This window comes from Phaethon aethereus (genome assembly GCF_964289735.1).
Source record: "Phaethon aethereus genome assembly, chromosome: 1".
NCBI classification, from domain to species: domain Eukaryota; kingdom Metazoa; phylum Chordata; class Aves; order Phaethontiformes; family Phaethontidae; genus Phaethon; species Phaethon aethereus.
Genome location: NC_138575.1, coordinates 56,495,725 through 56,512,002, shown reverse-complemented (window position 1 = coordinate 56,512,002; position 16,278 = coordinate 56,495,725). Strand labels below are relative to the sequence as shown.

Here is a 16,278-nt window from a genome sequence, read left to right as displayed (position 1 = left end):
ACTGAACAATACAGTCACATCTCCATGCTCTGAAAAAGACATCACGCTTTGCTACCAACATACAAAGCAAATAAGCCACTTTGGAGCTTGGCATTTTGGGTTGATTAATTCTCATCTTTAGCAATAATGGGAAGAGAGAAAACAATCCTTATAAACAAAAGTAAGAAATGAAGGTATTAGTTACTGAGATTTATCCAGAAAAGGACAGTGCTCAGATATGGTTTGTATTTTACTCCAGACAGGTAATATATATAAGTCTTTAGGTATTATTTGATACCTTAGTGCTGATTTTTGGTTGTCACCATCATATTCTACTTGCCACATTCCATCACTTGCTGAAATAGATCTGTCTCAGTCATTTAACAAATGATTCTTCTCCAGAGGCCAGAAGGCTTGCTGAAAAAATCCCCACAAAGCAGCCCAGTAACTCATGTGGAGAAATCAGGGGAACATCTGAGGAACACTTTGACTTATGGACAGTTGGAATTGCTACTAAAAAACTGAAACATTGAATGAGGAGTAGAGAGTGGTGCAACAGAAAAAGTACCAATAAAGCTTTAATAAAAAAAAAACAAACCAACTTGCTAAATGTTTTGCTATCTCACTGCACTGCACTGTTGCTCAGCTGGGCCAACCTGCTTGATTGTCTAAAGTCCTGCAAGGAAGGAGATACCCAGAATGCACAGGAGAAACCAAGACCACATCTTACAGCTACATACACAATAGTAACTGACCCTGTTCATTTTGTGTCACTGACTTAAACAGGGACTCTGTTCTCCTTGGCCCACTTTTTCATGATGCGGACAATGTATTCTACTTGAGAATTACCAGTGCTCTTCAGAAGATGCAGTACTTCCCGTAGAGTCTCTCTACAAAGGTGAAAAACCAAAGATTTAAATGAGGGTAAGACCCAGCTGATACAATAAACAACTACCCACATCCAAACTGTTTTGCAAAACGTGGTAACGTGGTTCCTAGACAGAGAGGTCCATTAATCTCCAGAGCAGGAATAGGTAAAAATGCACAGTAGATGAGATTCCAGGGAACAACAACAACAAAAAGTCTCATACACAATTGCAACAAAGGGAGAAATTAGAAAAAAATCATCAAAATATAATTAGCTTGGAGTTTAGTGTGCACATGTGTATGTATTTATATATAAATCCTTACTCTTGCAAAATAATTCCCCAGAACAAAGCAAACTTTTTTTCCCTCTTTAATGCTACTAGCTAGTCTTCAGCATGGCAACATCTAGCTTAATGCTGCCAAAGCACCTTACACATAAATACAAACAACATGGAAATGAACATTACCAATAGGATAAACTAGTATGAAGCTGCAGTTTATCAGCTACTTTACAGCAAGAACTTGTATGCGTATTGAAAAACAGGCAAGCTATGTGTATCTTACTGCATCTATGGCAGTAATTGCTAAAAGGACACTTGAAGGGTGCAGTACTTAATAAGATTACTCCAGCAGAGAAAGGAATACAAGGAAGGTGTAGAAGCCAAGATACACACCTACCAGTCATGTACGAAACAGCAACTTTGGCCAAAGGAGGATGGTCATCTGGCATCACAGCAGAATATTCACAGGGGAACAGTTCTTAAATACAGCCTCACTGCTCTCTCATTCTCCCATCCAGCGAGATGGGCCGAAAGCAAAATTATCAGTAACACAGATAATTGCCTTTAAGCTTTCACCAAGTAAGTATATTTGTCTGACATGGACAATGTCTTCAGAAAGCAAATTTTAGTGAAAACACAGTCTCATTTACTCGTTGTTTAGAAAAATTGTGTCCTTCCTACAGTGCTGGGTAAATGGTTCCTTTTCTATGAACCTTAAAATGTCATGGGACAGTTTTCCATTCTTACGCCATCAATGTGAAAGGAGGGTCTTTTCCCTCAGTTCATGAGCATACTACATTTATAACTTAGCTCTTCCTAGTATAATGACTAATGTATTTTGTTTTCCTACAGTTCATAGCATTCGCTGATAAGTTGTTCTTCACTGTATATTCTATAACTTTTGGTGTAGAAGATACACTTCAAACTGAACATTGTATATGGAACCACTGGCCAGTGTGTCTATTCTCTGGAAAATCAATAAAGAATTGGAAGAGGACACATAGTCCTAAAGCTAAGATCATGATTCTGGCTTACAGCTAACTGGAAATAGGAAAAGAGCAAAATAAATTCAGATACAACACAGAATACTCACTTTGCTTCTCGGCCAGCTAAGATCATTTGAAAGACACCCACACAAGCACCTCTCTTGCCTTCCCAGTATTCAGGATTACTGTCCAGTCTCTCCAGAACATCAAACGCTTTGGCTGAATAGTAAAACTGACGCATCTGCGCAGAAAGTGAAACATTATTCCTGACTATATGACCATCTTTCAGAAGCAAATTAAAATTTTGGAGCTGTTTTCTGAAATCAGCAGCAAGTCATAGAAGCAATATGCACTTTCCTGGTTTTCTGCAGGCAGCAAGTGACACAGAACAAGCACATTTCAGTTCTACATAGGGAAACAGGTGGTATTATAACATTACTGGTCTATGTCTTTGAACACATTACAGACAAACTGCACTGTGAACTTTATTGGTTGGCAATGATCAGCACTGTTGTTTTGATCATATACAGATAACACTAGCTTGCAGGACTTCTTTTTTATGAGGTGCTCTATCTAGTGTCGTACAGACTATACCAAAGTCCTTGATAGACTATCAACTTCAAACTAGTCCAAACATTTGAAAACAGAACCACTAGAGATGGTCACAGAGACATATTTGGATGTCTTTTGGGTTTGACTTAGAGCTACATTTTTTTCTTCACTTTTACAGTACAGTACAAAATAAGATTCAGTGACTCTATAATCCAAAATTTTCCTGAGCATAGGAAAATCCACTGTGAACCCCATCTTTTCTGCCTTAGGTTCTTTACTTGTAAATGGGAACAAAAAGCAAGCTGGTGGGCAACAGTCAATGTGACAGGAGTGACCACTGTAACTGTGGCTTTTGAAGTCAGCACAACTCATGTGGACTTTATCTATGACGGTAAGTGGTCTTCACTTGGGCAAGCCTGAATAGTAATGTTGTTTGTGGCTAGCATCTTCCCATGAGAAGCACAGCCTCCAATCCTTTGGTGGCTGGAAGCCTGCATCTGCTGAGAAAAAAGGACAGGCTGTGGGAGTCACATTTGCAAACTTTAGTCAGAAAAACACATGTACTACAGAATGAGTAATAATTCCCTTTTCTTCACATAAATGGTGATTTTAACCATAGGTGACTGGCAAGCACTTAAATGGATGGGAATAAGATAGTGAATATAAACAGTACCAGATATGTCAGCTAAAAAGAAAAAATTGCATACCGATCTCTCCAAACTGGCATCTGATCTAGTTCCATTAAGGAGATACTAATTTAATGTCCTCCTTCTATCTGACATAAAAGCAGGAAATGCTTCACCCCAAGTCATGTGCTGTTCACGGTATGGATAAGATGGGCTATTGCATGAAAAGCAGCAAGAAATTAGCCAGAAGTCCTGCATCCCAGCTTCCTCACTGAACAACTTCTATCAACATAGCAACGAGGCATCCAGCTACACCTAGTCACAGGACACTTGTTGACCTTGCTTCATCCATGTTCATTCAGCATTCTGTTGAGTGAAGACTGGTGCAACTGCCTTCTTAAGTTACAGCTATGGTGCTGTGTGGGGACCTCCGATACAATATGATATTATAGTTCATAAAAATGGAAAATGCTACATGAACTCAAACAACATGGGCCTTGCCATTTAGTGGAAGAGGTACAAACAGCTGGTAGCGTAGAAAGACAAGCAGCTACACAGGAAAAATAGTCAGCGATAAAATGTACCTACATTTTGGGTTTGACTTAGAGCTACATTTTTGAAATGAAATTCCTTGGTCTTTGGAGCAGTCATCTATGGCCATATGTAGACACATACTTAGGCTGAAAGATTTAGTCCTTTAAGTGCAGTTTTTAAGAGCTCTAGATAAATCGAAAGTGTGGAGCTGCTTGTCCTTTAGAGTGCTATAACATTTTGAGAAGAATTTAGCCAAAGTAATCAACTGATTTAAGTGAGACTTAAAATGATCTAGAGAGAGATTTTACATGAGGTCTGATCACTGACTTGCTTTCACAAGTTGCAGCTATGGGAAACACCAGAGGCATAGTCACTTGCTTGAGCATCAGGACTTTTAGGGTGAGATGGTGGACTGAGTACTTGAAAGATGCGCAAAAGATCATTTGCTCAGTTTTAAGAGAATGCTTTTGAGATCACAAGGTAGATTTTCTGACTTTCAGTTTTGTGTTTGTTAAAATTTTGAGAACATGTTCCTTTGTCAGATGAAGGAAAACATCAAAAAAGAATGTTGCAGATAGTATGTGGACACTGCTGCTCTTTGGAGAGCCTGGCTGAACTGAGACTCATTGGGATGTTTTCCAATAGGACTCAGTTTACTGTCTTTCCTCTATGATGGCAACTTTGGTCACTGTATCTCTAATAAGCCTATACTAATAGCTGCTAGCCCTTGTGTATTCATTTGCATTAGGCTCCACTGAAGCAGCTCCATGAGCTTTACACCTATTATCTGTGTTCTTATCTTCTTCTCACATCTGCTGCCTTAAAATAATGAACGACTGTATTTGCACAATCACCAAATTACAATCTGTCTTCATATTCTATATTTAGTTAAATTAAATCTAAAGCAGTTGCTCCCCAAATAACTTCAGTCCATCTTCTGGCTCTGGGCAATACATTCTGAAAAGTGGGTGGCCTGTGTCTCACCATGACACTTTCCCAAAAAACATCCTTTTTTCCTACCACTGAGCTGCTACTCCTGTAGGTCCCAACACAGTGCAGATGGCAGAGAGGATACTGGATACAGCACCCTATTACAGTCTACTGAAATCTTGCACAGCAGTACATTGCATTGGGCAACCAATTTTTCTTTCTCCCATAGTGCCATTACAATCCTCTCAAACAAGTTTTCTTTACATGCCTCTACATCTATCCTGCAGAGGAAGCTCTCATGTTTTCTTTCCATGCTTTGCAGAACAGCAAAAACACTTGAATCGGAGCTAAGTCTCACTGTGTATAGGCACCATCTGAAGAATTAGATGTTAGGAATGTAGACAGAATTGTAATCAGCTTCTCAAGATCTCTTCACTATTAACATAGCTTTGTATAAACTAGAATTTGGAAGTGTGTCAGCAGCGTATTAGCATGGAGCATCAGAACTAGTAAACACAATCTAGAAGCTTAGTACAAGCAAGGTAGCATATATTTTAACTTGTTCTAAAATGCCCAGAGCACCTCTACTAAATTGGACATTGTCTTGTCTAGCTTGACTTTTAAAAATGATAGACAGCTTAATCTAACCTCATCTCTATAAAAGTGCCCTCTAGAAAAGGTTCAAATGAAGAACTAATATGTGTTAGTAGGGATCCTGCTGTAGGCAGTTAGGCTTACCATTTTTTCTGAGTAGTTTTAATCCTAATGACTACATGTCTCTTGGCCCCACCTGGGCAGATAGAATAGTACTTGTGGCAATTCTCTTTCCATTTCCTTAGGATTAACAAAGGAGGAGTATCTCCCATTGCCTTTATAAGCTTTAAGGAAAAAATTAACACTATCCCAGAAAAAAAATGCAGCATGAGGCTCCTTGCTGACTCTACGCTAGATTTTTTTTTTTCTTAAAGGTTTCTTGTCATTTCTATCAACAATTAATCCTTAGTAGGAGAATAAACTGTTATCATTATTGATAGCTCAAGTATGCAGTAATTTACCAACGTTTTCATCAGTGGGTTGTCTACCAAGAAGGCCTGTAGGTTAAAATACTGACTAATCCATGCCAACTCATCTACATTATTAGACATGCTGTCATTCTAAAAGAAAGTTCACTAGTGATGACAATGATGGAAAGTATCAAAAAATGGCTGGTTTTTGTACAATCACTGAATTAATGTGCCGTACACCAAGTTGTAAAGGGAAGACTCACTTTGTAGCAATCATTTGCAATGAGCTGCAATAGGTTAAAGGACTCCCCTGAGGTCTCCATCTTCAGATAGAGCTTCCAGGCCAACTGCGGTTTCTTATTCATAATATCTGCAATAACAACAAAAAGCTGGGATTGTGAAAAGAATATGCCATGAACAATACTCAGTGGCAGGTGGAATAAATGTTCCTAAATTTATTTGCTTAATGCAAATGCATGCCTCACCCTGTAAGCATGAGGTTAGGAAGGGAAACTTGTCCTTATCTTGTGCCTTACTAGTGATAACAGCCAATTAATCAGAGAATACTAACGTCAAGAGGAATAATTATGGCATTTACATCTCAATTTATATTTCACAGATACTGCAATAAGCACAACTCTCATGATTTCAGATGTGATTAAGGAATAGAATGGAAAGCATTAGAGAAGTTATTTTATGAAGGACAATGAACTGTGGTAATCCATTTATATGGTGAAATTTAGGATTATGTCTTCTTACACAGAGAAAAATTTTAATGGGCACCGCACTGTGGTACTTGGTACCCACCTCAATCTAAACATTCAGATCCCATGATTCATAACAAACCAAAAGGGGGGGAGAAGCCCCTCCAAGCATAACAAAACTTGTCATTATGTGTCTGCTAGGAAAAATGTTTCAAAATTTCTGAGATTTTGTGGTGGTTTTAAATTTGCCTATATGACTAGAATTTTTCATTGGCCTTTAACTTTAAACTCTATTGTCTGCTATACACAATTAGAAATAAAAGAATCTGAATCTTCCATCTCAGCTAGTGTAAAATTCTACTAGAGTGTTTGAACAAAGTATTCTAAAATTTTCTTTTCTGGAGATAAGAACCAATTCTGTTGAATCTGAGGTTGATATTGGTAATTCCAGACTCATTCAAATACTGGGAGAAAAGAAAATGAAATTAAGTATTCCTTTCTTTTTCAAGTCTTACCAGCTACTCACAGAGTAGCTGCCTGTTCACACATGGACCATTCTTGTGCTCTTTCAAAAGAGGGACTGCTTATAGTATCTGTGCCCACTATGCCAATACATATGTTGCAGGTAGAATGGGTGGCAATCATCAACAATAAACATGTAACACCAAATCACAGGATTTATAGACACTTCTCATTTAGGAGGCAGCAAGATATCAAATCAGATTTTTCTTTCATCAGCTCCAGATACTATACACACCTGGCAAACAGCCAGGTCAGTTTCCAAATACCAACCCATCTCTATCTAGAGAAATGGAGTACTGTGCTAATTCAATGGTTTTTTTAGTACAATAATATTAAACAAAAAATACTGTCTAGCATCCAAAAAAGATACATCTCTGGTACTTTTTCCCCTTTGGAAATATTTAATCATTGAATTGTTTATGACTCAATACCTAATCATACTCTGACATGAATGTATTATAATGCTTTGTAATTTCTACAGCAGCTTTTATCCAGAAGGATCTAATAGTAATTTACATACTTGGCACAAAAAGATAACTACATTCATCACTGAACATTTGTTTTCTACAAAGAATTCTAGCAGCTGTTTGGGAAGGAAAAATCAAAATTTTAAGACAGACATGGAAGAATACAACAGCTCTACTGAAACTTCAGCAGGAATTCAGAATGACAAAAGGCACACTCAAGAATAAATAGCAACTCATATGAAAGAGCTAGAAAATTTTTAATTGATAACATGGTGCTTATTCTACTTCTTGTATAATAAATAGCACCTTCAAAGAGTTCTGCATCCCCAGATGTATGTCAAAGAACTACTATAGCACAGAAGCAAAGGGATGAACACTGTCTACTGAACAACCATTAATTCCCCATGCAGTGGGAGTTCTCCCATAAAAAAAAATTCACATAAAACATTCACATATAAAACACTCAAACACAATCAGGTACTGCAGCTTAATGAAAAAGGAAATAAATTGGCATGTCCTAAAATAGATAGTCATTCATAGGTGTGATGTGCCTGTCTGAAAAGATCACGTTAGAGATGTTGACCACATCTGCAATATGGCATAATAATAATATGGCATAATATGGCAAAAAGTCCTCAAACATACATATTTATATTCCAAGTACAACTACTGAAAATTGTTTGATAAGAGAACATTTTTGTATTGAGACACTGTAAGGAAAACAAATTAGTCTAGGCGGTCTCAGACTTGAGTCATTAGAAAAGCCCATCTCTACACTATTTTGTACGTGGCACTGTAGCTATATCTGTACTGAGGTGTACTCTGCAATGTTTTAAAAATTGGTTCAGAAAAACTAAAAATTTGCTGTAGGATATTAAACATGGCAAAAGTTTCTGGGTTCAAGGAAAGAATGGAAATGGTTTTGGATGAAAAAACATGCTGGAGATTATAAATGACATCCCTCAGGCACAGGAGTTTGGACAACATGAAGAGTAACATGGTTGGACGAAAAAATATTGTGTATGCTTGCCTGATTCTTCTCTTCCCTTGACACCTGACATTGGCTACTCTTGGAGGTAGACAGACCCTTGGGCCTGACCCAGAATGGATGCTTTTATTTTGTGTTTTACTCTGAATATTTTAGAGTTGTAAGTCAGTCTTTTAAGACAGAAAATCTTCACTAAAGCAATTGAGTAGACAATTGAGAAAAAAAAAGGTTCACTGATTAGGACAAAGCTGTATTGATGGGACTTTTAACAGCATTGCACTGAAGCAGTAATTGCTTACTAAAGCCAGATGTACAAAAGGTGCAATAACCACCCACGCTACAACTAGTGCCATCAGCTTTTCACTTTCTTAGTCCTGAATCCACCTACAACATAAAATTCAATTAGGAAAGTGGATTGCCAAGAACTGATGCAATAGAGGAGGATCTGTATTCTGCAATGTTGAGAGTAAAGTGACTCACAGCAGCGAGTTAGCCAGCTAAGGTAAACAAAATCATTCTTTATCTTCTCACTCTGGATCAAAAGGAACACCTGCAGGAAGACAGAGTAAAAGATTATACATGCATGTACTTTTAAACAAACAGAAAGCAGACCTGCCTCATTTCAGCATGCAGATAAGGCTTAGGCCACATGAACAACTGCTCCATGAGAAGAGTTAGGGTATGCAAGTGCAGTGTAGGGGCATCTCTCTGCCGGGTAGGTGGAGGATTCAAACAGCACCATGCTTATCAAGGGACTTCTGCAGCTTCAAAACAGCAAGCTGTGCGGTGGGTGCAGCCTGCTCTGAACAAGTGCCAGTGGGCGGCCATGCAACACAAACAACACAAAGGAATACGGGGCCTGTGGGAAAAGCTATTTGGAACGTGTTTGTTTAGAAAGCAATGCAAGCAATTACATTAGCATCTTCTTGAAATACCAGAAGTTTCACATACATATGAGCCTTTCCTCCCCATACATGTTAGAGATCATTCCAGGTCAGCAATAAGCCTTTTCTAACCATTTTGGTTTCAGTAAAGTTCTGAAGCAAAACATTCATCTTTTGTATCTTGCTGTACAAATACAGGTTTACTACAGTCTACATCTAAAGGGATGCGTGGGGGGGAAGTTATACATTTTAAGACGTAGGCTGGCTTTGCTCACAGAAAAAAGCTATTTATGCCTCTCTGCAGGTGTATCCATAGCTATAGTAGGATGCTACTGGCAAAACTCAAAATACCTTTATAGGAGCTGACGTATTAATTGGAACAGTGAGTCCCACAAATTACTGACATTTTTATTGTTTAGACATTGCTGATCCCCTAATTTTGGGAGGGAGGGAAAAGGGGTAAGGGAAGCAATAAAAAGAAAGCAGCATTATCACTGTAAGTAGCACTTTATCATAGGTTTTATTTCACTATTTCCAGGGAGGTAAGCTTTTAAATAACTTAGTAAGTGCTACATGTGGAGATATTTTACAAGTTTATGAGAGACTGGGGAAGGGTGATCTTTATATGAAAGTGTCACCACAATCAAAGATCAGACATTAGGCCAGACTAATCAATTTAATTACATAATTCTGTTATTTACATGTATCAGCTACATAACACAAGTTTATATAGAACCATTTGAAGAGAACATATAAGGAAAAATGTGGATTAACAGCAGTTTACATCTTTGTGTTTCTTTGTTGCCTGGCTGCAGTTAAAGCTTACTTATAGCATTATCATTTTTATGAAGTCTCAGGAATCAGCGCAGTCTCCTAGCATAGTTTGAAAAGATACTCACCAGCATTTTCATTAAGCTAACTAAATTAAGGTAGGTGAATTGAAATATATATCCATTCTGCCTGACAGTCTTGGATATTTTTCTTAAGGAGAGATGCAATTTCGGGTCACAGAAATTAAGGGGGTAGGTGCTGGGGAAGAAAAAAAAAGAAAAAGAAGAAAACCAGGGTCTCTGTTGTCAAGAAACCTGAAGAGTTAAAAAGTTAGAAAGACAGGAAAAACAACAAAAAAACCCCAAACCAACCAAACCTATATGATTCACTTTAGATTATGTGGTTGGGGTTTTTTTCTGGCTTGTCTTTTTTCTGGTCTTGTGGAAAATGTTGCTTCCATCTTCATAATAGCTATTTGCTTTTGCATATTTTAGTTGTAATTAAGTTTCTACTGCACATAGACATAAAAAATGCTGTGTATAGAAGTTAATCTCTTCCAGCTGCATCTGGATGCTGCTGAATAAGATAGTGAGCACTTCCTCTTTTCCTCCCACATCTCCCAAAGGAAGAATTTTTTTTTTTTTTTTAAATTACAAATTTCTAGGGACACCTAGAAGCGCTTAACTATTCAGTGTCTTTTACTCAGCACACCCTAGTCAGTCTGAACAATAAGACTGCCTGGGATCCCAGACAAAGCGTAGGAAATCTGATTAAGAGGGCATTCTTTGATCAATTAGAGATAGCTGCAAGCACTCTTGTGATGCACCACAAGCAGCATGACTCCCCATATACCTCACATTACAAGATTAGCAAGATAATCTTTTCTGAATAGTGTTCACTGAGAGTTTCAGTTCCTCTAAGAAGGGGAAGATGACGTTCCACACAACCTGCTTATTTTCAACTAACATCAAGATATGGAGGGAGAAAAGGAAGAGGGCAGTATGTGGGAAATGTTTCCATTGCTGTTTTTTAAAGAAAGTAAATACATACCTCTTCAGCCTCACTAAAATTGCCCATCGCAGCTTTGGCTTGGGCGTAGTTGAAGTTAAAAGTGTCATCGTTGTAGAAGTAACTCTGGAAAATAAGCCACACAGACAAAACCCAAATACATAAACCAAAAAAACCTCCTGCCATGGTATAATAGCATAAAAAATATCCCCCCCTCAAATCTGAGTCAGACTATATCAAGACAATGGCAAGGAAAAAGAAAAGCCCACATTATGAACATAAGGCATTTATAAACAGTGGGTAGAAAATTACGGACTGGCTTTCCATCCTACATTTGTGACTACAAACACAGCTGGAACATTCCACAGTATTAACCATGAGAGATCTGGAGAATGCTCCAAGCTCAAAATTGCAGCGGCAGCTTTTGTGGGTATAATTTGCACTTTGGGCATGTGAAGACACGCTGTGCTGCCATGGTCTCTTTCACCTCCTAAGCACTTATTTCACCACTAGGGTGGTGACTCCTTAATGGCTTAAGGAGATGAACACTTTGTTTTTCAAAGACTTCTCAAGGTTCAGCAAGAGATCCTGTGGATCTGGTTATGTGACAGAGCTAGTCTGACACACTGGATCACATGATGGAGGTGGAGCTGCAGTACTGGGCAGCACAGTGCATAATAGGTCTTTCTTAAGCTCAAGCCTTGCTTACAGGCACCCTTCTCTCTATCTGAAGTGCAATGCTAAGTTTTTCTCTCTCATAATATTAGACTGGACACGCCTGGTTAACGACAGATCAGGTTGATCTAGCTGTGTCTTTTCTGAAAAGCTGCATGGGCCAAAGTAGGGAATCTAAGTACAGATTAGTCTGATGTTTGGGTTTGAGCCGAATAGCTTAGATTTGATCGTGGTCAGATGTTCAGATTGAAGTATAACTCAGACAACCAAAAGTCAGCTGAGTGTGTTCTACATTCAGCACTGGCCCACACTGCTGCAGCAGTAGACCTGGTAGAGGTAAGGTGGAACACAGTACCACAGCTACAAGCATGGATGGGATTGAGGATCCCTGCCAAGGAGAGGTTCAGTGGTTGTGAAAGAGCATGGGAAAAAAGCAGGATGGTTTATCCACATAGTTACTGTAAGAAAAGCCTTCCTGCGTGCATAACAGCAAGGTGTGTGGAAGAAGAAATGTTCTTCCCTACATAACATCTATAAAAGAAACAGAACTTGTGTAGGAAGATCAAAATTTTGTTTTGTTCCCTCATTAAAGATTGAGGAGGTAAAAAGCATGGTTGGAATTGTACAAAAAATATGGAAAGCAAGGGGCAAAACCCTTTTGCAGTGCTCTCTATCTTCTTTCATGATGTAGGAACACTTGAAGAACCTCTTCCCTTCCCTGTCACAGGCAGCCAACAAAGGGTATTGATCCAGTCCACACACATACATCAAGCTAGCGCCTAGAGAGGAGAGGTGTGGGGTTGACGCCATTTGCCAGAGGTCTAGGTTTCACCCAGATAGTCTATGTTAGGGTCCAAAAGCCAGCAAATATAGCAATCTATGTGAAAGCATGAGGATGAACCAATCAGGTGAATCTTAAGCTCAGTTTGTGAAAACATTTCAGTACTCTTAGGGTGAACTAACTGGTTTCACCATATGAGAATTACAACACTTTACTGTATTCTTCCTCAATGATAGTTTCATGTGACTCAGCACAAGTCCCAGGTTCAGCAAAGCTGGTGAGCAAGATGCTAGTTTTATTGCATGAATAGTTTCTTCTGTTCAAATAGCCCCCGTTGTATTTTTGAACTAAAACAGAAAAGAAACTCTGTCAGCAACCAAACTCAGAAACTGTGTCATTCTATCCTGGATGTATCAGCACAACCAGACCCTCTGCAAATGCAAAACCAGTAAAAATGAACTAGTGCTGCTGATAGTGCAGCACATTCACGAAACAACACGTTCACAGCAGGCAGATGTTTTGTTTTGTTTTTTTTTTTTTTTTAAACCATATTGTAAGTACTGGACTTCACTCTTTTGTGGTCTTTTTGGTGGTCTTCAATCTCTTCATAAAACTAATTGTGCTCTGAGTGATGTCCATTTCAATGAGATGCTTGGATACCCAGTTGAACAGTGAAGCATCCGTTGTGGCCAGAACTCAGCTGAGCCTGAATTAGCTCGTCTTCTCAGCTGATCCTCAGTGTTATAATGTCACCTTCAGGGCAGCTGGCAATACATTTATAATAAGGTGTCCTTTAAGACATTCTCATACCTAACGCAGTTTTAATCTATCATGGATGAAGGTGCTGCTTCCTGAGAGAATATCATACAAACAATTTTCACAGAATGCACAGTTCCACTTAGAGAGCTGCAGAGATTCTATGGAAGTTTATTCCTGTGAATGAAACACAAAAGGTGACTATAAAGCCACCTGAACCTTGCCTGTAGCATGGTACAGGAAGAATTATTGCATTCCTGTAACCTGAAGAGAAGGGGAATGACCAAAGTAAATCTGAGCAGTGGCTAGACTCATCTAAAAAATGATGAGAATGATGAACTACTTCAAAAGGATCATGCAAGGAAAGTGATAGTAGGCAGAAAACTTTTGTCCTTAGTCCTTGCTATTTATCAACTCCATTATGTCTCAAATTAGCAGTACTTATGATTCCCTTCAAGAATTTAACAAATACATCTTTTACTTAAGCATGACCATTTTGCAACTTGCTAGATACAATCTATAAAACCTTCCTGACTTGCAACCTCAACCCTACCTGGAACTATGACAATTAGTTCCATAAACCAGCTGTGTTTTGAGAGGGAAAAAATGCATTTTCTTAGAAAAGACATTGTGAATTTGCTGCAATTCCAGCAAGCTGTATCTTTGTTTCAGCCTCTCCTAATACAAATGGAGGTTTCAAATCTACCTTGTTTATTCTAGTCCTCATTTTGTATAATTTTATTTTCTTAACTTCCCTCTATAGCAAATAATATCTTTTTTCTAATTATCTTAAGACAATATTTCAATTTCTAATTATTCTCTGAATTACCTTTCCTTCTGCATTTGTGGGGGTAGTGGCCAGTATTTCAACTAAGAGTACACCACTGTGCAATGAAAGGCATCAATTTTTCTCTGTACTGCATTTTCTTTGCTTAACTTAATATTTTGTTTCACTCTTATAAATGCATTCACATTACAACTGTAAAAACTCAGGGAATATTTAAAAAAAAATTATCATCTTTGCCTAGACATGGGTCAAATCAAAACAGATACATGGTTACTGATGCCAAAGGCATGTATATGTGGACAAGTCCAGCTTGCACACTGAGATCCACATATATATGTTATAATGTGCAACAGTAGTTCTACATACTTTCAGCAAAACAACTAAGTTTAAAAAAAACCCCACAGCCAAACAAGCAGTCAGATAACCCTTCCCCTCTTCTATGCACACATAATAAAATAATTTCTCCCAAATCTGACAAGGTAAGAACATTTCTCCTTCTAGTTGATAAATATAGCAGGATTGAAGGCTTGCATACCTGTATCTGTCACTGTTTCTGCCTCCCTTCTGACAGTTTTTAAACATTAAATCTATTCCTCACCTGTATTTCCCTCTGCATGGGCTCTTACTAAGATCTTACAAAATAATGCAGAGTATTCTGTGCTCTTCCTTCTCCCTTCAGATTTTCTTTCCAATCCTTACACCACTTTCCTTTATACCCTTTACAGATGCAGAATTGCCTCACCTAATCCACTCCCTGTAGCACTTCTTTTGCCTCATGACTTTGACCTGTCCTCTGATGACTCTATTGCTCAGTTTCACCCTCTTAATTTCTGATTAGTGTCTTGTTCATTTCTAGCTCTTTCCTTTACAAACTCTAGCCTTACTTTCCAATATTGATGACAACTCCATTTGCCTCCCCAGATGCTACTCTCCTCTCTCTCATTTCTAAGCTTTCCCATATACCTTGGAGGTGGTGATGAGTAATCACATTTAACTTTAACCTTTTCAGGTTAGAACTAGTTATTTAAGAACTTTTTGAAGGAAATGGAAAGAGCTGGGCATTTCTATGGGATGACTCATTCCACTCTAAGATAGGTATAAGAAATACGCAGGATGAATTCTCCTCTGGAAATTACCATCTGCCCCCGTTGGCTATAAACTAAGACCAGATCATCAGTTATAACTAGAAATCTGACTTTTAGATAGCTCAGGTTAGGCAAAACAAATCTCATTGTTAGTTTCCAGCTGTCTTTTTCTTCAATTACACATACACACACTCCAATTTGGGGGTGGTAGTGCTGTGTCTCTTAAATCCACTATAAGATTTAGTGGAGCCATTCCAGTGAAATACAGATTTCTTCAATGACTTCTTTTCAGATAAAGTTTAAAAACACTACACCTTTATAATTTTTCACCCATCGGCTGCTTTTGGCACCATTACAACCACATGTTTTTCTTTAGATCTTACCCTCCTTAGAACATTGTAATTGTGCTTATCTTGTCTATCTCCCTAATAATTTATTCATAGATTCTTGGTCCTCTTCCTACCAAATACAGAGCCTTTACAACTCTAGTTTCAAATCACTGGAACAAGACTGCAATCACTTAACCCTATAATCACACTCCAGCCTCTCTCTTTTTCCTCAAATCTGACTTATAACTAGATATGTGTAAGTTATATCCATTTTATCCATTGAGTACTAGTGATCCGATAATGCTGCATTATGATAATTGCAATCTCCTCCTCTTACTGTGAAAAATCACAGAATCACTAGATTGGAAAGCACCTTCAAGATCATCAAGTCCAACCATTAATCCAGCGCCAACATGTTCCCTAAACCATGTCCTGAAGTGCCACATCCACACGTTTTTTGAACACTTCCAGAGACGGTGACTCCACCACCTCCCTGGGCAGCCTGTTCCAATGCCTGACCACCCTCTCAGTGAAGAAATTTTTCCTAATATCCAATCTAAACCTCCCCTGGTGCAACTTGAGGCCATTTCCTCTTGTCCTATCACTAGTTACTTGGGAGAAGAGACCAACACCCTCGTCGCCACAACCCCCTTTCAGGTAGCTGTAGAGAACGATAAGGTCTTCCCTCAGCCTCCTCTTCTCCAGACTAAACAACCCCAGTTCCCTCAGCCGCTCCTCACAAGACTTGTTCTCCAGACCCCT

The 16,278-nt window shown here is 38.5% G+C and overlaps 1 protein-coding gene across 1 annotated transcript in view; it reads right to left on the bottom strand.

Annotated features, from left to right (window-relative positions):
- Positions 1-757: 757 nt before the first annotated feature.
- IFT56 (intraflagellar transport 56) overlaps positions 758-16,278 on the bottom strand; it is a gene marked incomplete at its 3' end in the record, with an annotated part of 57,158 nt that continues 41,637 nt past the window's right edge. Inside the window, exons 13-17 of the mRNA XM_082014016.1 lie at positions 11,146-11,229; positions 8,921-8,990; positions 6,023-6,129; positions 2,221-2,354; positions 758-869 (exon numbers count right to left, since the gene is read on the bottom strand). Of these exons, the coding sequence (XP_081870142.1) occupies positions 758-869; positions 2,221-2,354; positions 6,023-6,129; positions 8,921-8,990; positions 11,146-11,229 (507 nt within the window). The remainder of the gene's footprint in view (positions 870-2,220; positions 2,355-6,022; positions 6,130-8,920; positions 8,991-11,145; positions 11,230-16,278) is intronic.